This window comes from Natrix helvetica (assembly GCF_964273705.1).
Source record: "Natrix helvetica genome assembly, chromosome: 6".
Taxonomy (NCBI): Eukaryota; Metazoa; Chordata; class Lepidosauria; order Squamata; family Natricidae; genus Natrix; species Natrix helvetica.
Genome location: NC_138553.1, coordinates 42,916,179 through 42,942,387, shown reverse-complemented (window position 1 = coordinate 42,942,387; position 26,209 = coordinate 42,916,179). Strand labels below are relative to the sequence as shown.

The 26,209-nt window shown below is 34.8% G+C and overlaps 1 protein-coding gene across 1 annotated transcript in view; it reads left to right on the top strand.

Annotated features, from left to right (window-relative positions):
• SYT1 (synaptotagmin 1) overlaps nt 1–26,209 on the top strand; it is a 317,356-nt gene that overhangs the window by 243,114 nt on the left and 48,033 nt on the right. Inside the window, exon 8 of the mRNA XM_081958585.1 lies at nt 13,645–13,762. Coding sequence (XP_081814711.1) covers nt 13,645–13,762 — 118 coding nt within the window. The remainder of the gene's footprint in view (nt 1–13,644; nt 13,763–26,209) is intronic.

The following is a 26,209-nucleotide window of genomic DNA, read 5'->3' as shown; positions in this document are numbered from 1 at the left end:
TGTAAGTTTTGTTTTGATGTTTGGATAATTTATCTGGAGAATTGACTTCAAAACCTCTACCCCACCTCTACACCAATGGTGGGTTTCAATTTTTTTTAGAACCTCTTCTGTAGGTGTGGCCTGCTTTGTGGGAGTGGCTAGCCAGCCATGTGACTGGGTGGTAGTGGCTTGGCAGTCATGTGACTGGGTGGGTGTGGCCAACTTGTAAAATGTGGTGAAACTCATTAAATAACACTCTTGCTTAGCAACCAAAATGTTGGCTCGGAAACTCTGGCATTTGAAGCGTGCAAGTCTTAAAGCTGTCAAGTTACAAGACCCTTGCACCCCTAACCCTTTAGAAAAAAAAATACCCAGGGGTGTTCAAACTTGACAGCTTTAAGACTTGTGGACTTCAGAATTCCTCCTCCAGTCATGTTGGCTCAGGAACTCTGGCATTGAAGTGTGCAAGTCTTAAAGCTGTCAAGTTACAAGACCCTTGCACCCCTAACCCTTTAGAAAAAAAATGCCAGGGATGTTCAAACTTGACAGCTTTAAGACTTTAAGGTTTAGATAGGACTCTTAGAAGCAGGTGGGGCGATTGGTGAGCCAGCCAATCAGTGAGCGGCAGGTGGGGCAAGCGTGTGGATGGGCGGGGGGAGGGAGCTGGAACTGGTTCTAAACGACACGGTAGATTTGTGGAACATCTTCTATAGAAGAGGTTAGAATTGGCAGGAATCCACCCCTGTTCTACACAACCCATTCTATGTGAATTAATATTCTAAGGACTGCACAGCAGCATTATAAAGAATGCTGCTATTCCAATCTGGCTACTGCTGCTAATGTACAAAAATTAAAGATGACAAGGCCTTGTAGGCATTTTAAGCTTAAGATCCAAATTCAGTTAAACATTTCTTTCTTTCAGTCTTCTGGAGAAAACTTCTTTTACCACCATCCAAATTATCACAAAAGTAATAGGAAAAAGAAATGCATACTTCAAAAGGTTAAAGACAAAAAATTGAGAGAAGTTTGAGAACAAGAAACCTTAGTCATTTTCTTCAGAGTTCTTCTGCTAGTTTCTAAATGCCAATTTGGACCATGTCAGTGATTACCATAGAAACTATTTAATTTTGTATTTTTCCTTTAGATACATGCTAAATTGACATTTAAAGTGCTTTGCACTCGAGTTGCAATAGACAGAATATATTTATTAAACAAAAAAAATACATTACACAAAGCATAGTAATGAAAAGAGCAAAAATTGGTTTCCCACTGTAAATTGCTATAATAATTTTAGACAGGCTGTGGGTTAAAGGGAAATATTCAGTGCAAATATTCTGAAATGGATTTATAGCGAATATACCATTTAAAATAAAAGTTAATCTTTTAGTCCTGATTTATCTGGGAGGATACTTAAAATAACAACACAGACCAGTGCTATTCTGTTTTCAACCACAGCTAACCTGATATTTTAGAAGCACAGAAAAAGGTTATAACATGAACATTCAATATGTTCTCTATCACTTAGCTATTTATGTAGTAATTGTCAAAGAAATGGATGACTTCCTCACCTTGTAAACCCTTTGTTAGACTTTGTTAATTAATGAAAAGAGCTTACTGTTTATTTTACTGTAAATAATTGTAGCATTGAGGGACCTGCAGGAACTCTTCCTTCAACCAGAAATGACCCATTCAAAATATGCATTCCCAGAAAAGCTGTTGATTGTCCCCATCCTCCATAATGTGAGTAGATTTGAACAGAGGTGATGTTCTTCTGATTCGGACCGGTTCACCCAAACCAGTAGCAGAAATTGCAGGTGGCCCTGCCCATCTGCCCCGGCTCTATGGCATCCAATTTAGGCACTTTTTTTAGCCAAAGCGCATGTGTGGAAGGCTGAGCGCATGAACGGATGTGGCTTTTTTTAACCAAAGCGCATGCGCAGAAGACTAAGTGCATATGTGGACACACATACTCGCATTTGTTAACTGGTAGGGAAATTAACTGAATACCACCCCTGGATTTGATGCCAGGAGGTATTATTTTAAATTGGTCTTATAAAAAAGCCTCCCCAAAGAAGTTAGCCTTGGGTGTTGTTGTTGTTTTTTTAACTTACAGAATCTGGTAAAAATAGATTTTTTTTCCTGGACAGAATTTGGTTGTTAAATGATTATTGCTACTCTTAGGAGAGGGTACTGCCAAGAGTCATACCCTGGTGGTACAGTTGTTAGAATGCAGTCAGTATTGCAGGTAGATTCTACCCACTGCCAAGAGTTAAGTTCTGATTGGCTCAAAGTTGACTCAGCCTTGCATCCTTCCAAGGTCAATAAAAGAATCCCAGATCATTGGGGACAATATGCTGATTCTGTAAATGCTTAGAGAGTTCTGTAAAGCACTATGAATTCTAAGTGCTATTGCTATTTCTACTCTATAGAAGCAATTTATAGACTTTCTTGATAACTCTACTATGCTTATGCATAGCCTAATTTGCCAGTGTAAAAGCAGACTTTAGATATCTCCTGACTCTTAGAGCATCATCCCACAAAGCTAGGAAGGGCTGAGCTATCTCATGAAATTGGTCTAAATTAATGAATCAAACATTTACCAACCTGGAGAAATTGCCAGCAGACTTAAAACAGTTCATTATGTCCAATTTTTATTTACAACTTTGATTCCTAGGTTCCAGAGGTTATGTTTGGGTAAGGCTGATTCAATCTCATAAAATACTCATGAAGCATATTAAAACAATTAAATAGAAATATAAAACCTTAGGGAAATCCCACCTACAGCTCAAAGCTCATGAAAATCACAGCATTTTGCAGGCTGCTCCATCCATGCCATCCCCAAGCCTAATAGCACAACCTTGTCTTGTGGAACTTCCTAAAATCCAACAAATTTGGGGTCATTCTAACATTAGGGTGGTTAGAGGTGGTATTCAGCAGGTTCTGACCAGTTCTGAAGAACCAGTAATGGAAATTTTGAATAGTTCAGAGAACTGCTAAATACTACCTCTGACTGGCCCCACCCCCATCTATTCTCTGTCTCCCGAGTCCCAGCTGATCGGAAGGATATGGGGATTTTGCAATATATTTCCCTTGGAGTGGGGTGGGAATGGAGATTTTACAGTATTCTTCCCCTGCCACATCCACCAAGCCATGCCCATCAAACCACGCCACACCCACCAAGCCACACCCTTCCACAGGGTGGTTGCCATGAAAAGGCTCTCTTTGGATCCTATCAGGTGGAACATCATAGATAGGACTTGCATCACAATGTTTTCTTTTGGATCTTTCTTGTAAAAAGTCTAAGGCAGATTTGACAGTATATTCTTGCTTACTTGAATTGAGGTTTTCACTTTTATTACTGTTGACATATTAAGCTCTTTGTATTCTAAGGTTTTAGTCAACATTAGATTACATACGCTGTGCACCAGTAAATAACATATAAGCTGAAGCGAAACTTGAATATTGATGCTGAAACCGAATAATATATTTAAATTAGAATGGCATTTTATTTAAAAACCAAATAATATATTAAAGAGTCATGGATTTGTTTAAAAAAGAAAATATATGATATTATTTTTGTAATCTTCACGTTCAGTATATTCAGTACTCTTTGTATTCTAAGGTTTTAGTCAACATTAGATTACATACGCTGTGCACCAGTAAATAACATATAAGCTGAAGCGAAACTTGAATATTGATGCTGAAACCGAATAATATATTTAAATTAGAATGGCATTTTATTTAAAAACCAAATAATATATTAAAGAGTCATGGATTTGTTTAAAAAAGAAAATATATGATATTATTTTTGTAATCTTCACGTTCAGTATATTCAGTACTATTTTTTGCTTTTCTCGTCATTGCAAATTTATGTTTTTAACTGAGGTCAAAAGGTTTTTACACATTTAAACATTCCTTTTTTATAGCTAAGCATCTCTGATTGTTAAGGTGAGGTATGAATAAATGCAGTGGTAGAAAAGATATGATAAACAATGACTTAGTTCCATATCTGTTGGTTTGTTTATAAAATCATCAGAGGCTTTCTGCTAAACAGTAGTCACTTAAGTTTATTTATGCACTCTGCAAGAGATGTACACTATTACTTCAATAAACAATTGTATTCCAACTTGTTTGGTTCAATATTTCTTCATCCTGAATTGTTCTTTGGACTCATATGAAGACAGCTTTAGATATATAGCTGGTTGCACAAATGACTTCTGCATGTATTAATATTACATGCTGTACCTGGGAGAAATAAGATAACAAGATGTGGTTTTAAATGATACCTACAACTACCCTGTTTCCCTGAAAATAAGACGTCCCCGGATAATAAGCCCAATTGGGCTTTTGAGTCATGTGCTAAAATAAACCCTCTCCCAAAAATAAGCCCTCCCCAAAAATATTGCAGCACAGCAGCAGCCATGAAGTGACCAGGCTCGCCACCAGGCCAAGCACTTATTTCGGGGTCAAAAGAAAATAAGACCCTGTCTTATTTTCGGGAAAACACGGTAGAATAATGTAATGGAAAAACCGTGTGCTCAAATGACAGTTTCTATTACTTATTGTTATGTGGTTGATTTTGTGAAGAGTCTATAAAGTGATTTTGATGCAGCTCAACAACCTTCCTCACATAATAGCATTTTCCCAATATTAAGATGGCTCCAACCTTGTTAACCAGTCTCTATAATAACTGTGATTTTGGAGTATGTTATGGTTTAGCTTTGTTATTCTGTATTGTGTGTTTTGTTTAACTTCTCTTTTATGCTTTTCACGACATGTTAGCCATGCAGTATTAACTACTTGAAAATTGAGTGGCCATATAAATCATTTAAATCAATACAAGAAATAAATAAAAAAACAAGGTTAGTGATTTGAGGTGCTATGATTTTCTCTTATCAATGCAATATGCCTTTGAATCTTCAATCAGCAATTCCAGAAGCTACAACAGGCTTCTGATGAATGTGCACAACATATTGGAGTTAATGCAATAAACAATGTGAACAAAATTAAGACACTGAGCTGTTTCACTTGCTCTTAGAACTAAGCAACACATGTTGTTTCACATAGAAGTGTCCAGGAATACTACACTTAACTGTAGATTTGAACAAAGATATGTGCAACCCTAGACTTAATATCTTTCTATCAAAACAAACACTTCTAAAGTGATGTTTAACATCATTTGACCAAAACCAAGGAGAGTACATTTGCAGGAAATCCTAGGTTGAGTTGAACTCAGACTTCTTTCACTTCATATTAGATTAGGATTTGAGCTTGCATCCTTAGAAATCTATCCAGAATAAAAAATAGCTTAATCTTATTTTTAATTTTATATTATAGATATATCCATATAACAGCATGTCCATACTATAAAACTGTCAAATTTACAGATGACACTAAGCTGGCAGGAATAGCCCACACCTAGAAGACAACCTCAGGATCCAAAAAGATCTTGACAGACTTGGGCTCTATCCAACAAAATGAAATTTAATGTGGAGATAAGTTTTACACTTAGGCAGGAAAAACCAATAGTACAAATGCAGATTAGGTGAAATCTGGCTCAAAGCAGTAACTGTGTGAGGGACCTTGGAGTCCTAGTGGGCAATCACTTAAATATGACCAAGCAATGTGCAGCAGCAGTCAAAAAAATCTAATACAGTCCTTGATTGTATAAAAAGTCATAGAATCCAAATCACTTGAAGTATTAATACTGCTTTATAAGGCCTTAGTAAGGCCACTCTTGGGAATATTGCATCCAATTTTGGTCACCACATTACAAAAAAGATGGTGAGACTTCGGGAAAAGTACAAAGAAGAGTAACTAAGCTGATTAAAGGCCTGGAGAGAAAAAACATATGAAGAACATTTGCAGGATTTGGGTTTGACTAATCTAGAGAAAAGAAAGACTGGGGGGGGGGGACATGATTTTTTTAAAAAAAAAATACATTGTGATCATGACAACAATAGCCTCTATCACTGGAACAGCTAGATAGTACATTTCTTAAATTAAATTTGAACTGTGAGCAAGTTCAGCTCCTGGACAGGGGTCAATCTAATTTGGACCTTATTCAAAGCTGGGAGAATATCATTATTAGACAATCACGTTTATTTGGTGTGAAGTCTATACGTGACAGATTCCTTAATTTTAAAAGGCAGGAGATTAAATGCAGTTTGATCTGTTAGAGATAATTGGAAAAGCATATTAGCATTTGTGAGTAATTGTATTACTGTTTCCTATCTCCCTTTCCCCAATTATCACAGGTTGACTTATCTCTACCATCTCCTGTACTGTAATTCAAGAGTTGCTTGTATTTGCAGTTTATGGGGGATTTTCTGAAATATTTTGGGGTGTCATTGATTGTTTCCATCTTTGCTTTCTAGTATAAGTAATACATGGCATAGGATCATTCAGAATGAGCTAGAATTATCTACAGATAAAAGCAAAAATTTCTAATTGCTTCCCAGGATTGCATCATGAAGGGAGGAATCATAAAAACTTGAGATACCAGTTTAATATTACCTCTGAAATAGTGCAGCATTATTTCCCTACAACAAAAAAGTATGCTCCCCTTTAAATTAGTTCCATTCTGAAATAATTGTTTTATTTACTTATTCATCTGTTTATTTATTGGTTCAATGTCTCTCAAAACTTTGTTGTACTTAATAATGCTATATTTTTCCTTTTTAATATTTTTCCCTTTTTATATCTAATAACTAGATTATATTTTAAACTGATTTGGTTTTTTTTTTACAAAATAAACATATGTATACTTACATGTGTGTATTTCTCTGTGTGTTTATCTAATAAAACAATTTACAAATGAACAGGGAAGCTATATATTGAGCAGGTTTCCTAATCTCTATTGTACTATTATATCTAATTAACATAGTTTATGTTTCAACACTTCATTTTGGTTTTAGCATTGAGATGGATCCAAAATCTAAACTAAGGGACAAAAGAAATCCTTTGTGTTATTTTACTCTGCTTTGAGTTGCTTAGTAGAGATAGGTGCCATTAGTAAAAGTACAGATAAGAAAGATCTCTTCCTATAGATCTGGCCATAAAAGACATATTACCTTGCTTCTGAGATTCTGGACTTTGCTTTTTCAGCTCTTCAGAAGTAGTTTCCAATTACTTCTAAGATTCCAAGGCAATCTCTTGATAATATGAAATGCATTAAGTAAGTTTTAAATGAATATACAGCTTTAGGCAAGAGGGTTCTTAAAGATCAGGCAAGGGCAACCAATTATTGCTTCTTTTCAACTGATATAATAAAAGATAGATTACCTTTAACCTTGTGAAAATCACCATATACTTGTACATAATTATGGGAAGGTAATCATGTTTTATAATCCCATACTATCTAAAGAGAGTGTTATTATTCACATTTTACAGTAAAAAATATCTCTGCTTTTGCCTATTTTGTTACATGAGGATAAGCACTTTGATATGTCAGACAAGACCTAAAAATAAGTAGAATGCAGTAGGAAGGCAATATCTAATGCAAATATGTTTATTATTAAAACAAAAAGAGGAAAGTCAAGAATGTATAAGAATTAAAGTCAATACAAAAATGAATGAATGAAATGAGTACATTGAAGCGGTTTGTTCATAGAGAAAATGAAGGATGGTCAAATGGTCAAATAACGCATGAAAGAAGAATTAATAGATTTAGAGGAAGGAGGCAAAAGAAAAAGTTATGTTTTAATGGAGTTGATATGATCCTGAAACAGGAGGGATTAGAAAGATTGTGTAAACAAAGACTAGTTATGAGGATAGGAATGTATGGAAAGGTATAGTGATTATTTTGCTATAAAATTAGATTTTAGAATGTTTCCTTCTTATTGCATGCGTGCCTTTAATTTATTTGGCTTATTGTTCTCAGTTTGAAAGGGAATAGAATGGTATCTATGTAGATATGTATGTTGTGTGCAGAAACTGCAATTCAGACTTGCAACATGTTATCATTAATAGGTTTTCCATGCCGTCAAGGCTAATATTGATAGCTCATTCATTTTAAATTAAATTAATTGTGTTTTGCACAATGGCTTGCATAAATGTAGAGTCAATTAGTAAGAAGATTGGATAAAAATTCAAAAAGTTGAGTAGTAAAATGATGTGAAATTCAGTAATTAAAGCATAGCAAGTTGTTGGATAGAAGAATATGTGTATTTGAGAAAGTCAATGGAAATGGAACATGCAGATACTTTTGGAGAATTAGTTCAACTGATTCTTTATTTTCTCTGCTTTTTCTAATGTAGCAAATCAACTTTTCTCTTTTTGACTTAGGAAATGAGGATATTAAGCTTTTAATCCCGCCCCCGCAAAAGGAAGAAAAAGTAAAGAAAGCAATTTAATGTCTAAGGTCTTTCTTTAAAAGCTTTTCTTAAAAATAAAGTGTATATTGTTCCATCCTCAGTATTTTTTGCCAAGCTTCTGGGAGAGATAACTGATTGCATTTATTTGGAAACTGATGACTAAAATGTAGTACTTTCAACTGATAATAGTCATGTTTAGCTCTCTTTTTTCCCATCGGTCTACTTTTTTTTACCTGGTCAGGCTTTGGTAGATATGTTTTCCAGACATTGTATAAATTGTTATGAATAATACTAGAACAATATGGCAGATAGATGAATTACTCAAACTATTATGATCATAATGAACAACTATTCTTTATAGGCAGTCAATTGGCACAATTCTTGCTTGTATATATTGCTTTACAAATAAGTGCCCTCGCTATTTAGACATCACTAGCACTGAATTCAACAAGTTGGCAGAGTCAGTATTTTATTTTAACAATCTGTTTATCATACAAAAAAAAAAGAATTAGAGAGTCTCTTGAAGATACAGTCATAACTATAAAATGGGTTATAATTTCCCATTGTTATCTGCTCGTGTCACCTCCTACCTTTATCTCCATTGGCAACATTTCTCCTTTTCCTCTAGACCCAACCAAACTAAATATATCAAGGAAGCTGTTCATTTGGTGCATTTATTTCATCTTTTGCTTTGTTTGTTTTTGTGCTTTTCCTTCCTTGTATTGTGCCTCTTTTTTATAGTCTTGAAGTTGTGCTGTCCCTAAAAAAAGAAAGTTATAAAATAATGATTTTGTTAGTATCAATAGTAAGTTTATGTTCATAAAAGTATAAAAACAATACCTGTAAAAGTAGCTAACATCATGTTCCATTATTCTGCCAAGAAAACCAAATGGGCATTTACATGCAGGACAATGTGAATCTGAAACTAGAAGACAAGTTCCCAGGTTAGAAAGTATGTAATGAACTATTAAGAAAAAAGAAGAGGGGAAATCCAAATAACATCCAATTGCTGATGTTCCTGGATGTGAATGGAAAGCTTAATGCTGGAAAATCATGTATTCCTGGAACAGAAATACTTACATTGAGCATTCCTAGAATCACCTGTTTGAAATGTACTAGAATGGATCACTTCACATCAGAAATACTTAGCTTTTCTGTTGTCAACTAGAAAACCATTGTAGAAATTGTCATTAAGGAAATGATGTCAACATCAGTGCTTGGTTCAATCGAAACTATGGTAAAATTATCTCAATTTGAGGCCATGTTCATGCTCCAATCAAAGATGCATTGGAGGTAAATATTGAATGGTTATACAGTATGATAACTTGTAACATCTTATCATTATATATTTTTTAAAAAAATCCATATGAATATCTTGTGTAGGTAAAGAATATGTGTAATGGATTAAATTATATAGAGTGTCTGAAGAACTCTGGACTGAAATTTTAAACCCAATTAAAGATTTGCAAGTAAAATCAAGGGTTCTAAAAGTTAAAGAAAATGGCTGTCTGCTGACACATTAAAAACAGAAAGGAAAAATGTTGGCTAGACAGAAGTTTGATCCTGAGACCTACAGAAGAACAAGAAGAGATAAATAGCTGCAATGAGAATAAAGTAAAAGGAGCAATAAAATAGGGATGGATTGCTTTAAGAAAGTTACAGAAAAGAAGTAACACTTTATGAAAAAATGAGGACATTACAAATATCTACTGAAAAAATATATAGAAGACCTGTTTGGCACTAAAAATGAAGCTCTGATTAAATATTTTGTTGTTTGTCAGTTCACAAAGAATCATAAACACCCGGGTGAATCGTAGTCCTAAGGACAATAAAATAAATGAGAATCTTATGGTTTTTTGTTGTTTATTGTTGTCTCTGCCTTTTATTAAAATGAATATGGATAGGGAAGGTTAAAAAAAATCTTTGTCAAAATGTTAATCACTTGGAGCCTTTAGCTAACAGAACAGTTGCTGGCTCAGTGGGTTTTAACTGACCTTTTCTTGTAAAGAAGAAAATTATTCTGGTGTGATCTATTAAAGCTTTGAATTCATTTATGTTCTGTTCAGTGGGAGCAATTTTATGTATATTATCAGGCTGCTTAAAGCAGAAGGAGCAATTGAATTGATTGGCAATTGAACATTCAAAAGAAAGACGTTAACCCCGGTGAACCTCCCAGTAGGACCATTCTAACACCAGATGGAAGTTTCCATCCAGTGATCCCAGCAATTGGCTAAACTAAATTATATCTGAAAATGAAAGTTAATCATAATAACAATAACATATCTCTGTGAAATAATCACCCTTAGAGAGACATTTCTCTGTTCCTTAATCTGGCAGGGATTTTCAATTATCATTGAAAATCACAAGTACATGACTTTATATCAGCATATTAACCACCACATAATTTTAATAGATTATATAAACAGATAGAGCATACCATATTCTAAGCACTTAATTTGATAATATTTGATAATAATTTATTAAATGGATATGTCATCCAACTCCTAGTCACTTGGGGCTGCTTACACCTGTTAAAACATTTACAAATAAAGAACCACAGAAAAAACAAATACAACACAAGAACAACAATGGTAAACAAAACTAACTTAGAGGGGAACAGAAAGAAAGAACAGGGCTTATTGTCTCCAAAGGCCATGGTGAAGATATGGTGATTGGTACTTGATAAAGCAACATTAGAAATAAGATTTTGCATCTTCTTTTGGTTGTGCTCAGAAGATGCAGTAGGAAAATCTGAAATGCAGGATGGAAGTCCAACCATAGGGGGCATTTGCAAGGTAGCAAAGCAGTGATTATGAATATTTAAATATTCAGAGAATACAGTACTTAAGAATTCAGAAAGTACTGATTTGAAGAGGGCTGGTACTAAAGAATATGTTTCCTAATTGTGACTGTACTAAATAGTTTCTAATTTTGGTTTTCAGGCAAAAAATAGTATTTTCAGGAAACCCCTCACTACAGATACCTACAAAAAACAAAATACTGTACACATGAGGTTGTTTTCTATATTTTTCTATTGTCTATATTCTCTCGATTTATCTCGCAAACACTGGCTGTCTGGAGGACTTGCGGGTCACTTGCGGGTTAATTTTTTGGATTTTCCTTAACATCCAAAGAATTCTTCTGCTCCAGAAAACCTGCCTGTGCCCCCAAAACATAGCTAGGTGTGGGTTGCCACTTCAGGCAATCTCTTCAGTCTGCCATTTTCCATAGGAAGTCTCAAACAGTAGCCATTTATGAGAGTTCAAAGTTGTATATCCAATGAGATACTCCAGCCTTAGCTGATACCTGAAAAGTATGGAAGCAGGCTTTGTTGGCGGCTTGTATTTATGATTAATATCAGTATTATCAGGTAATGTTCAACCTGGCTGTACTTAAACCTATTAGGCAAAATTAGACAGAAACTGAGAACTGTCCTTAGGAGATGAGACCTGATTCAGTGGCACACCCTTACCTTAAGATATTGAAGACTCCTATCTGTCCTTTTATGTAGTTGTCTTCTAGCATACAGAAAATTGTCTTCAAGGAGGTTTATTATCATATTCCCCAAGGTAATTGTGTAATTATACTACACTTCATAATGAGTGTATTTAATGAGAGCTATCTGTCAAAGAAAGATCAGAGGCCTAAAATGCCTAGTCAGAGTTGTTTAAGCTTAACCTGATTCTGTAGGGGTTTTTAAAGTAATATTCTTACCCCACTAAAGTAGCATAGATCTAAGATCACAGCAGCAGACTCTTTTAATGATCATTACTGAGCAGCATGAAGTTTCTTCTTGTTCTTATCATTCCAGCCTCAGATATACTTATTTTTGCATTTAATAAAAAGCTTTTGTCATTTTGCAGTGGCTGCATAACCTCTGTGTGCTGAATGCCTTTAGTAATGCAATATTGTTCATCATAACCATAGAAAATTCTCATATATTTAGTTGACCTCTGAACTCATGTTGACATTTGGAAGAGACCATTGTGTCTATTTGGGCAACTCTTGTGTTGTTTGCTAAATTATAACTGATACTTTATCTTTCAAAACTGTTCAGTTTATTTCAGAATATAACAAGGCTCAGTACAGTTCACTGTTTTCTGACAACAAAACTAATGATGTGCTGATGACTATCGCAACTAATCTAATATTTGTGCTAAAAGGGTTGCTAATAATTTACAGCAGCAAGCAGTGAGCTAACAATTAACACATTTGTGGATGCAGAAAAATACAAATTTGAAATGAGTCAGGCATCAGCTGCCTTACTGAGAAGTCATGACTCCATTTTCTATTAGGAATTGCTATGGAATTAGTATATTTAACATATTTGAAACAAATGTGAGAGACAAAATAACTACAGTCATTGAAAGGTGAAAATAAAATAAAATTAAAGATCTAGATATAATATCTGATTCTCAAATTGTCTGGCTTTTAGATATAGCCTCGGTACAGTATTATTGGAAGAACTGATTAATATTTCTGTAATATTAAGTTTAATGAAAATGTATTTCCACAATTCAAATTGTTACTCAGATCTATTATAAACAATAAGATCTAGATCAATAGGATGATGAATTATGTCTAGTGCAGTTGGCTGGCTGGGGAGTCTAGGAGCTGAAATTCAAACATGTTAAAATTGCCAAAGGTGAGAAACAATGGTCTAATGCAGGGGTGTCCAAACTTGGGAACTTTAAGACTTGTGGACTTCAAATTCCAGAATTCCCCAGCCAGCATGGCTGGCTGGGGAATTCTGGAAGTTGAAGTCCATAAGTCTTAAAAGTTCCCAAGTTTGGACACCCCTGGTCTAATGTGTTGAAGATAATTTTGTGTTACCTGAAACTGAGTTTGGCACAGAACCTTTATTTCTAAGTTCAATTCAAATATAATGTTTGAGCAGGATTAATATTGAGATCTTTTTTTACATACAAAATCTTCCATGTTTATAAATTTTGAAAATGTAATACACCAGTTTCATCTGCAAGGAGATTAAAGTTTTAACAGTTGCTTTTAATTAAATAAATATATATTCACAGGCATTTGTTTTCTCATTGTTACAGAAGTAGGAAAGACTCCACTTATAAATCAAAAATTGAATGTTGAATTTACCAATATTTTTAACAGGTATAATATCACAAGAACTGATAAGAAATAAGAGCAGATTTTTTTTTCTAGTTATTGCTTCAGGCTATAACAAAGCACTTCATGAATGTTGAGATACCTTGTTTTCTTAACAGATTAACATAGAGGTCACTATTTTACAAGAGTGTTTTAGAAAATAAATGTGTCAACCTTTGGTTTTAAGCAATATACTGATATATATCTACTTACAGTTCCCTTTGCTTTGTTGCAGCAAGAGAAGCTAGGTGACATCTGTTTCTCTCTCCGCTATGTGCCTACTGCTGGCAAGCTGACTGTTGTCATCTTAGAAGCAAAGAATCTGAAGAAGATGGACGTGGGAGGATTATCAGGTAAGTTGATGGCAGGAAGCATATAGTAGCAAATGTACCTGATATGCTTTTTAATAATGGGGCCATGCAAGCTTCCAATTCAATTCCAAGAGGTGCTCCAGAACATGCAAGAACATAAACACCAGTCTGTACCTCATTAAAGCTGGACATGTTGAGTTTGCACTCCCACACATTACAAAACATGTCTTACAATTAAAAGCTGAAGCACTGCACAGCAATGCCTAATGGTTTCTTGTTCTTAGAATATGTGAGTTATTGTTAATACGCAGGAATGAAATGTATATGCAATATGACAGCTAAATCAGCAATGTGAGTTTTGAATAGATTGGATATACATCACGTCTGTCCTATCCTCACCTATGCTTATCAAGAGCAGCACAGAAATTAGACCCAGTGTTTTGTTCCAATGCTTCAATACATTGCAATACTGAAAACCCAATCAAGAAATGTGGGGAAATGTTCAGTTCTAAAATACAGTTACCTGTAATTGAATAGAAGGTTTACCATGATCATCTATTTTAATGCCAATGTTGCATAGGAATTTTTGACTGGGTTGGTTTAATGTCTTGCTTTTAGCAGTTCTGGTAGGCAGTTATAAAATAGTCCTCTTTCTCAATATATTGTTCATCTAATACTAGAGGGACAGAGATGGTGCCATATTTTTCTACAATGTCACATAATGTTATCTTACAGAAATATTCATTCCAATTTTATCACATCCCATTTCAGTGTATATGGAAGATTGGCTGCTGGAATTTTATGTGTATTATTTTGCTGTCTGATCAATATCCAACTATTTCCACTAAAGTAACCAATATTGTGTTATGGCCAGCACTAAAGGGCAGCAGTTCATTTGCTAGCGAATTAGCAAAATCTTACTTATAAAGCTTGAATATCAATATGTTTGTATACAAAACATCATTGTTTTTATAACTATTTCAATAATGAAAATAATTATTACTATATATTTTCTATGATTATATAATTGACTGAAATAGAAAACTGTATATTTGCTTGCTTAGGTGATGGTTTCTCTTCAGATTGTATAAATCTTTCCTATAAATCCTTTTACAGAAAACCGTTTTTAAAAACATAGTGGTAAAAATATGTAATTCTAGCTATGTTCTCTTTATAACAACAAGCCTCGTTATTCTAAAGCAAGGGCAGCAATTGATCAATGTAGCATTAAAAAGTTCAGAGTAATTTTGCCTTTTCATAGCCTAAATTGTCAGATATTACAGAAGAGTAGGAAACACAAGAAATGTAAATAAGACACCTGAAGTATAAATTAGCACATTGCCCAAGGAAATTAGAATTGTGAGGTGTGTGTGTATGTTTTCAATATACATTTTTCCAGAACAGTGTCTTTTTTACATGTCAACCTCCCTCCTTAATAGTGAAGTCATCTCTTAGCTTCCAAGACTACTTTTGGAAATCTTCATGCAAGTTATTGTGAATAAACTGCAAGGTCTTCTATATAGGGTGGGGGAATAAGCAAGTTATTTTATAATGGACACAAAATTGCTTTTTTCAGTTTTTCTACTGAGCAAGTTGTACATCATGATAGAGGTGAAGAATTCAGTTTGAACGTAAACTAAATGTTACCCACATATTTGGCAGCACTTGCTGTCACCAGAGAAATCCATTATCAGCAGAAGAAAATAATGTAGAGTTGCATTTGTGTATATCTCTGAGTGGGAAGATGTGAAAGAGTATGAAAAAAATGGATGTGAAATGAAGCTGCTGTTTCGTGAAGAAAAGGGGAAAAAATATGTAGAAGAAAGTGGGGAGCATATTGGAAACACAGCAGGGGATCAGATTCTCCCTTATGAAGATAGAAATGACACATTCTTCCTCCCACATCCAATTCTTTTAATTTAAATAGAATTGCCGACTTTCTGGGCAATGTCAACAAAGTAGGTATACAAAACAGTTCCAAGACATTGTTGGTTCTGCACAAGCTAATATTAAGCAGAGTGGCATATAAAATCCTGATAGTAAAGCTTGGTGTTATATCCAGAATACTTCTATTCAGATGTTATGCCTGAGTATGTAGTATAAATCAGAGGAATTGGGATTACCCTTGCATTTGGCCACAAAATTGCATTCTGACTCCTTGTCTCACAAAGGATTTTGTTTGTTTGAGTATGCTCCCTTGGCAAATCTCCTTATTTAATACAGTTTGATATGCTGGTGTGGGAAAAGGTTGGCACATTTAAGCTCATCTTTTTCCTGAGAGAAATAGCAAAGCAAAGCAAACTTCATCACCAGTTTACTGCTGTTATTTTTGCTTATCAAAACAATCTTTACATTCCATTAATCCTCCAAAAAATCATAACTCCTGGAATGCCATCAAATTATTCTCAAGAATGGCAAAGTAGCTTCAGTAGTTAAGAAAGAATTCAAATACACAACGTAGAAAGTCCTTATTTTTATCATTATTATAATATCAGGAGTATCAAAGAATATGAATGAGGGTTTTTTTTCTGCTCCACAAACATCATCTATTGTACCGCTTCCCCTCTGTAGAGGCTCAACCTTAATGTATTATACACCTAGAATGGCTCTGAAAATACTAATGTGCTTCACCTGATCCTGACAATCAACCCCACCCAAAAAAACATCCAAATCAGTGCAGAAATAAAGTGTCTTTCAGCATGTCTTTTTCCCCACTGTTATTTATTTCTGAACCCCCATTTAAGTCCGCATTTGATCTCCAAAAGAGTTAAGGAACATCCACATCAGAAGTAAACAAATCCTCCCTAGCTGTATAATCTCTTTTTTCATTCCCCATAATACCTATGGGTCCTGGGACCCAACAAAAAATATTGTAAAACAATCATTACAAGTATCTGCTTTGTAACCAAATAATATGCATTAGATTGTTTTTTAATATCCTACTTCCCTAGTATATACACAGAATCAAGTAACTACTGTTCTTTCAAATGACCATCCAAAATATCTTCCATAGCTAAAAATATTGTTATTGACTTACAACATAACTGAAAGCCACTCAGAAAGTGGAAGTCCTACAAATTCTAAAAGTAGGAACAAAAAGTTGCCTTCAAATTCAACTATGTTCCTTGAACTGTCAATATAGTTTGAATATTATTGACTCCAGTGCTGATATATACTGTAATGGTTTTAGATTCTAAAGGCAAAGATATGTATTTATTATTAATGTATATAGCTATTCATTTCATACAATGACTCTGGGCAGCTGACAATTAAAAAGTAAATAACAAATAAAACAAGCAAAATTTAGAAAACAACATCAGTAACATAAAATAGCTGCCAAGGACATTCATAACATCCTATTTTCAAGTTAACCATGAATACTGTCAAGAGTCCAGGTTAGTTGATAGAACCACATTTTGAATGCCTTGAAAATATGTTTTTGTTTTGTTTGTACAAATCATACACAGCATCAGATGGATCCCTACAAAAGGAAGAAAAGTGCTTTCCTATAATTATTTGGAAATTCCCGATTTTGAAACACTTGAAAAAGAATTCAGAATAACAGTTGGAAGTGACCTTGGAGGTCCTGTAGTCCGCTCCTTCTGTCAGAGACTTAAAACCCACCTATTCCAGCTAGCCGGCTTGGCCTAATTACATCTTCCCACCTCAGTTTTATTTCTAAATTTTTTAGGGTCTGTTTTTTAATGTATTTAATTTTTATAAATTCGTACAGGGGTTGTTTAATTTGACTTTTAGCTATGTATATGATTGTTTGTATGTTTTTAAATTTATTCCTGTACACCGCCCCGATTCCCCCCGGGGAGAGGGGCGGTCTAGAAATTTAATAAATTATTATTATTATTATTAACCCCCTGCTCAAGCCGGAAACCCTTATATCATTCTGAACTGTCCAATCTCTTCTTCAAAACCTTCAATGTTGGTGTATTCAATACTTCTGAAGGTAACTCATTCCACCAATTAATTGTTCTCAGTGTCAGGAAATTTCTTCTTACTTCTACGATGGATGTGTCTTGGTAAATTTCCATCCATTACTTCAAGTCTTGCCCCCAGGTGTTTTGAAAAATAGGTTGTCACCCTCTTCTGTATGACAGCCCCTCAAATATTGGAAGATTGCTATCATGTCACCAGTAGCCCTTCTCTTTGTTAGATTAGACTTACCCAGCTCTTGCAAACGTTCATCATATGTTTTTGCTTTTAGTACTGTAATCACATTTGTTGCTCTTCTCTGTATTCTTTTTAGAATTTCAATATTTTTATATCATGATGATCAAAATTGGATGCAATATTCCAAGTGCAGTATATAGCAATACTAATACTTTACATGGTTTTGTTATTCCTCTGTTGATGCAGCCTAGGACTACACTGGCTTTTTTGGCAGCAAACAACACACACACAATTCTTCCCATTTCTTGTAGAGTTATTAAATTTTAAATGTCTACATATGAATCTATTTTAAAATGAGTTCCCAATCTAGTCCATGAAAACTGAGTCATTAATTAAAACTTCATTTAACTTGCTCAAGCAATGTCCATTTTCTTATTTCTAATCCATATAGTGTAATTATCTGTATATGGGCTTACCGCTACAAGCAGAAGAATTTAAAGTAGATCAATTTGCATTATATTAATCCGCATGGAACAAAAGATACTGTGCTTCCTTGATTCAGAGAGTTGTAATGTTCCATGATTTAGTATATACTAAGTATCCATAATATATTTTCTTGGAGAACTGTCTGGATTAATTTATAAAATCAACCTTGTATATATAATATACCTCTTTTTGAATATCTAGTGACTCAGTTACAGTAACCTTAAAACAAGCTTGTTCCACTCATCTCAAACTATAACACAATTAGCAAGTCTAAGTTAGGTTAACAGTAGAAGCAAATATTTCCAAATCCTTCTTGTCTAGCTTTGTAAAAGAACCTAAGATCCTGAAGGCTAATAATCTAGAGTTTCTTCACATGAGCATAGTTTTGAAAATATGTTCAAATCTTTCCAGTTGAAGATGGACTAAAGCTCCAACTACAGACAATCAAGTCCCAGATGGTAAAAAAAGAAAATGATTTTCTGCATGTCTTTATTGCCATCTAGTGGCTTCTGAACTTTCTAGTAGCCCTGAATACATCCATTTTCAAATAGGTCCAGAGAGTTCCATTTTAGCAGTAAATACATTCATGTCTTACATTTAATTAAAGTACATTAAATGAAAGCTCAAAACAAATCATGCCCTGCTACTTACAGAAACTATTTACTACTGTTGATGAAAATTATCTCTACAAGCAAAAAATGCCCCATTGGATATAAATTGCTTGTTTAATCTTTAATTAAATTGAACACCTGGACTCCATTAGCTAATATAATCCAAAGCTAATATGCTTTGTCTCTGAATGAAAGATAAAGTGATTTGCTGCAACAGGCAAATTCAGATGGAGAACAGGAATCTTAAACCTTCCTCCAAATGAAAGTGAGTACAGATGTAGTTTTTTAAAGTTGTATTTTAATTTAAATTTATTCAAGGGCAAAAATAAGGAATCTAATCCTTAGATCTAATCAGATCCATGTTTCTGTCTATAATTGATCATTGATCCATTTATTTTCATTGGTATAATGTGTTAAAGTCTAACAAATACAAAATATTGATCTATAGCAATACCTATACCTATTAGATTCAGCTTCAGGTAACATTTAATTTGACCCTACAGATTCAAATTTAATCATATAATAAGATTTTATAGGCCTGTGTTTTCTATAATTTGAAATAGTATGCTAATCTATCATGGGACCTCAATTTGACATGTAAAACATAGGCATACAAATATATCCCTTGTTGCCACTTAATAAGTGGTAGAAGGAACTACCATTAGTTCAGTCCAGCCAGAAACTTGAAGAAAATTATGAATTCGAAAGTCTGGATAGCTGCCAGACGCCAGTAGGCTGCCCCTGGTTTTTCTCAGCTCTCCATTTTGTCAGATTCATATAGAGATGACTACTATTGATCATATGAACTTTTTTCATTTCTCTCTTTTTCTTATTTATAATAATAATAATTATCTGAACAATTTCATCCATATTCTACAAATGACCATATGAAAACGTTGCATGCATCAGTGACATGGCATGTTTAACACTGATTCTTTAAGCACTTTCCCCATCATTCTTATTAACTATATGTTATATGTTTTGTCAGCTGGTTAATATTTCACAGCTCGGTCACATTTTCATGGTATTTGTTGAAGGTTCTCCTTGTAGCTTTAATTTTCAGCTGATAATCTTAGCCATCCTGCATCTATGCCACCACTTTGCAGATAACTCCCCATTTAGATCTTGACCTGATTGGGGGTGGGGGTGGGGAAGTAAATCAAATAGTAGTCAGAAGTTGGCATATTGCAAAGTATGGATTTTCTGCCTTCGCCTCCACAATCAAAGATGTATTTAGACCTCAAACAAAAACAACTTTCTTACAAAATGACAGTTAAGAATGCCTGTACCCAGTCCTTCAGGAGTGGTACCTGGGTATGGTGGCTAATAAGCCAAGCTCCCTCAAATAAAGTTCAGCCTGCGGACAACAGGGATTGTCCACTGTCAAGCCTCCTGACAGCAACCAAAAAGATTAGATTCTCATAAAATGTCTTGATTTAAGGGGGAACTAGCTATGTATTATCCATACGCTTTTATTCTGCAGTGTTATGCAACTGTTTATTAATTCATATTCCACAGAATATGAGAAATCTATTACATCCATATTATTTTCATGTAAACAGTTACAAAAGCAACTTGCCATCAGCTTGTTGTATGTTTTCTAATTTTTCAGACTAGCCTACACTCTGATGCATTTATCCATGTTAGCCATTTGTCAATGAACAAGCCTGCTAAATAGTTATTTTGTGGAAGTACTTAACAATGTTCCCAAATATGCCCATCAAGCCCAAAAAGTTGGAAATCGCTACTCTAAAATAACTCATCCATTAATAGCACATGCTTGTTACTGATAGGATATGGACTCGGTATGTGTGTATCCTATCACTATCAGAACTAAGGAGAAATTTCATGAAATTTCAAGTTAGAACAATTACTGTAATCAATGGAACAACTTGCCCTCAGCAGTTGTGAATGCTCCAACACTGGAAGTTTTTAAGATGTTGGATAACCATTTGTCTGAAGTGGTATAGGGTTTCCTGCCTAAGCAGGGGGTTGGACTAGAAGACCTCCAAGGTCCCTTCCAACTCTGTTATTCTATTCTATTCCATTCCATTCCATTCCATTCCATTCCATATAAAACAAATTATCCACTTAGCTTTCGTTAGCTTCTGATAACATTGTCAGAGTGTAAAAACTACTATTGAAGAGATATTTGGCTTTATGCATCATTGATCAATTTGGCCATTGCACGTGTGATAGACCCATCCACCTGCCTCCCATCTGTAATTAGCTCTGTCGTTTTTGCTTCAGACATGTTAATCGATGGAGGCTTAACTCCTGTTGCTTCCTCTCCTATTGCGCACGGGTTGGGCTGCTCCTCCCCAGGGAATGACGCGGAGCTATCTGATGTTACTTTAACGGCATTGTCTCTGGCCTCCTCCCACACACCATTGCTCCTCTGCCTCACAGACACATTTGATATATCAACCAGATTCATTTGTTGTTTTGCCTGTGATCTTGTAACCGGTCCAGCTTGTTCCTCATGTCCATGTCTATTATGGCTTGAAGCAGCTCTGCCGCACTCCTCAGCATTTGGCCCAGGCTAGCTATGTCTCTGCAGGACAAATCTGCATGCCCGAAGGGGTGGTGGTGCTGTCAATCTCTACAATATAGATACATGGATAGATGATAGATAGATAGATAGATAGATAGATAGATAGATAGATAGATAGATAGATAGATAGATAGATAGATATTCTTGAAACTAAATACCGTATATACTTGAGTATAAGCCGAATTTTTCAGCCCACTTTTTGGGCTGAAAAATCCACTTCGGCTTATACTCCAGTGAACAAAAAAAAAATGTGGCTCTTTAAACATTTTAATGCGGCTCTTCTGTGTGCCGGGCGCCCACTTCCCTCCCTCCTCTCGGGCTTCGGAGGGAAGCTTCTGCATAACCCCAGCGAGTGACAAGTCTCCCAGGCTGTAATTTGCCGAGCTGTACGCGCGCGCCTGTTTTCCACGGCTTGGAGCAGCGGCGAGATTCTGGGGGGCGAGCGATGATTCTGGGGGCCATCAGTGGGGGGGGGCAGGGTCCCCCCTCGCGTTCCTCATCTTCCCGGATGGCCCCTGGAATTATCGCTCGCCGCGCAGAATCTCGCCGCTGCTCCACGCCGTGGAAAACAGGCGCGTGCGCACAGCTCGGCAAATTAAAGCCTGGGAGACTTGTTGTCACTCGCCTTTGCAGAAGCTTCCCTCCGAAGCGTTCCGAGGGAGGGCTGTAAACTTCCCTCCGAAGTCTTGGGATGTTCTGAGGAGCCCCCCAAGGCAAAACACCGCTGCCAGGTAGTTAAAAGTACGTCTCTGATTCGTCTCTGTCAGTCTCTCTCTGATTCCCTCTCTCTCTCCCTCTCTCTGTTCCTCTGTCTGTCTGTCTGTCTCACTCACACACACACACACACTTTTAGCAATTTTATTGTTATCTACCTGTATTTTTATTTTTGAAATTTACCGTGAGCTGCTGCATTTCCCAGCCTCGGCTTATACTCGAGTCAATAACTTTTTCCATTTTGGGGGGGTAAAATTAGGGGTCTCTGCTTATACTCGAGTCGGCTTATACTCAAGTATATACGGTAGTTATCTGTTTAAACCATTTTCAGTTTTATTGTATATTACTTTATTTGATATCAGATCCTTACAATTTACAATAAATAAAATTATTTTAAAATGCAATATGTTAATACAAAAATATATTCATTAAAAGGGGAAAGAGAGAGAAAAGGAAATTAAATAAAACTATTCATCAATAATATTCATACAGGGAGGTTCAAATCCAGTATCTTATTAATTTTTAAAAGAGACAAAGTTCGTAAGATTTTTCATATTGCCTGACCATAATCATTTAAGTAAGAACAAACCTACGTGGAAAAAAAACAATAATTGGTCACAGAATAGATATGATTTCCAAGGCTATCTCCACACTTTCTGTTTTCATATTCTTTTTTGCTTTTTACTTCCCATTGCATTTTCTCATATATAGCTGCATATGCAATTATATAAAAAAAATCTTTATATAGGATTTTTATTCTAATTTCTTAGGTCAGAGATGGGAAATTATGGCTCTTTTATGACTCGTGCACTTCAACTTACATAATTTATTTTATTTATTTATTTCATCAAGCATGAATTAAATAACAGATATAAGTATAAACATGATTATGTATAAATGAAATGAATATGAATACAAGGGAATATTAGGACAGGGATTGTAAGCACACTGGTCGACAGTAGATAGTCTAAGGTTAAAGTTTTGGGGTTTTGGGGAAGAAACCACAGTATCAGGTAGTGCATTCCAGGCACTGACAACTTTGTTACTGAAGTCGTATGTTCTGCAATCAAGTTTGGAGCGGTTTAACATAAGTTTGTACCTATTGTGTGCTCGAGCTTTGTTGTGGTTGAAGCTGAAGTATTCGTTGACAGGTAGGACATTGTAGTAGATAATTTTATGTACTACGTTTAGGTTGGATTGAAGGCGGTGAAGTTCTAGATTGTCTAAGCCCAACATTTCAAGTCTGGTGGCATAAGGTATTCTGTTGCGAGAATAGGAGTGGAGGACTCTTCTTATGAAATATCTCTGGATTCGTTCGATTGTATTAATGTCTGATATGCAGTGTGGGTTCCAAACAGATGAGCTGTATTCAAGAATTGGTCTAGCAAAAGTTTTGTATGCCCTAGTTTGCAGTTCAATATTACCGGAGAAGAAGCTTCGCAAGATTAGTTTAACAACTCTTAATGCCTTTTTGACAATGCTGTTAAGTGAGCTCGGGCACTTAGATCATTTGAGATGGTTACGCCAAGGTCCTCAGGTCATAAAGGGGCCATAGTTCCCCACCTCTGTCTTAGGTGGAGAAATCAAACAAAGGAAAAAAATCATTTGCCTACCTAATATCTATATCCATACAGAATTGAGTCTATTTACTTAGCTTTGCTTCTCACTGTAGCATCATTATGTCAGATACTGGGGCATGTGTACCTTTTCGCTCTTTGATGCAGAAATGAATTAGTGATCATTTTAAGACTAACAAATTTTGCAGATATTGGATTTATCTTCAGGTCAGTTCTAACAAATTGTATCCTTGTTATATGCTGAAAATCTAATCAATTTTTGTGTCCCTTTTTCACAGCATGTAAATGAAGCTTTCCCAGACTCAAATTATATTGCATGTAAAATGAAACTACACTTTTCTGCAATTAGAAATCTATTTTAAACACACTATTCACATTCAAAAAGGGTTACAAAAAAGGGTTTAGAATACGATTTTTATAGAGTTGTTGAAAACTCATGAATTATGCAAAGCAGGCATTCTATTTTGATAGCTAGATGAAAATACAAAAAAACTTAAAGTGGCAATTGTAAACTTAATATTATTGAAATACTACAAGTGTCCTAAATTTCCCAATAATAATTTTGAAGTAAAATTTGAATAAACTTTATGGGAAAAGTTAAAAAGTAGTAATGGTGAAATATTTCAAAAGGTAACAATAGCAATAACACTTAGACTTGTGTACTGCTCATAGTGCTTTACAGCATTGTCTGAGCAGTTTACAATAAATATTATCCCCAACAATCTAGGTCCTCATTTTATCAAACTTAGAAAGCTAGAAGGCTGAGTCAATATCCTGCCCCGTCAGGATCAAACAATGGGCAGAATTAGCCTGTGATACTACATTCTACATTCTAACCACTGCACTACCAGGACTCCCATAATGTGTGGTCAAAAATGTCTGTCTGTCTATCTGTCAGTCTATCAGCAGCTTCCATGGAAAGCAAAGAGGGATTTCCAAAATGAGATTCCTCACAAGCATAGAAAGTTGTACTGTCAGAAGGGGAAATGTAAACAACCCTATGATGTCTGACTTGTATAGCCTATTGGCCATTAAAATCTAAAATATGATGTAATAAGAGAACCTCTTAAAAGTAATAGTTGTACTAGTTTTATCTGTTTAAATGCATTTGTTAGTGATAATGGGTTAATGTAATATGTGAACTGTAACAGAAGACGTATGTTGTCAATAGTGTTCCGTTTAAATGCTTATGAAAAGGCATCTAAATGGCATCAATAACATTACTTCTTTGTCTTGCAAAATTAGTATTCTAGAATGAAGTATCAATAACAAATACATTTATTTATTTATTCATTTCTGGCACAAAGAGCATAAAGACATCATACTTATTGTTTCTGCATCAGCCTTTCAGCCATATTATGATGTAAAATATATGGTTTAAGTTGTAACTTGCTAACATCAGCCTACCTTGCCAAATACGTCTTAATGATATGCTGTAAAGTATAGCCTTAAGGTGAGTGTGTAGCTTATAACTTGTCATTCTGTGCCATAGTGAAATTTATCTCAACTTTGTGTTTTTTTCTGTCTATAAAAGGCAAAGGATAATTAGCTATATTACAAGAATAAGTTAAGATAAAGATGCTACCACTTTTCCCACTAGAAGATAAATAATAATAAATTGCCTTCACTTTAGGAGCAGTCAGGCATTAAATTCATAAATCATGCAGGCTCCAATTACAGAAGTCAGTGTTGGTACACTTCTTAAGCAATTTGTCAGAGTAGAATGTAAACTCATCAACAGGTTTAATTCATTTTTAATATTGTAGAAACCTGCTGGATTATTTGAAATACTTGCTGGAAAAGTCATTATTTCTTGTTTTGGAAGTAAGGATTTATAGGACAAAAATAAACACTGAAATGTATCACCAATAACTGAAAGAATTGATTAAAAAGGTAAATGTGATTTTAAGATGCATGGTTTTATTTGCAAAGCAAGTATTCCATTAACAAGCTCACACCTGGAAAGGTATACTACTTTCAAGGAAAATCTTAAAATAGATTAAAAACTTGGGGCTAATGAATGATTCCATCCATAGATATCTGCATGCCATTATTTATATTGTTAGTGAATGTGTGGGATTTTAATAATGCAGAATTATTCCAATAATATTTTTGTCATTAAAGAAATATGGCAGCTCTGTCCACCACATTATGTAGGACACTTCAGTAATAATTCTTGACTTGCAGCTAAACATTTCTTTCTGTTTCTTATCCTAATGTATTCTTTGTCATCTGCTCTTTGATATAGTGAAGAATATCTCACTGCATTGTTTAAATAAGATTGATTAATTGATTGGTTAGTTTATTAACCTTTGTTATAAAAGAAATCTCACAATAAACGGTGTTGATTATACTAATAAATGGAATGCCAAGGTCAGAGCATTAACAAATAAACCCATAAAGGTTTCCAAGGAATTTCAAT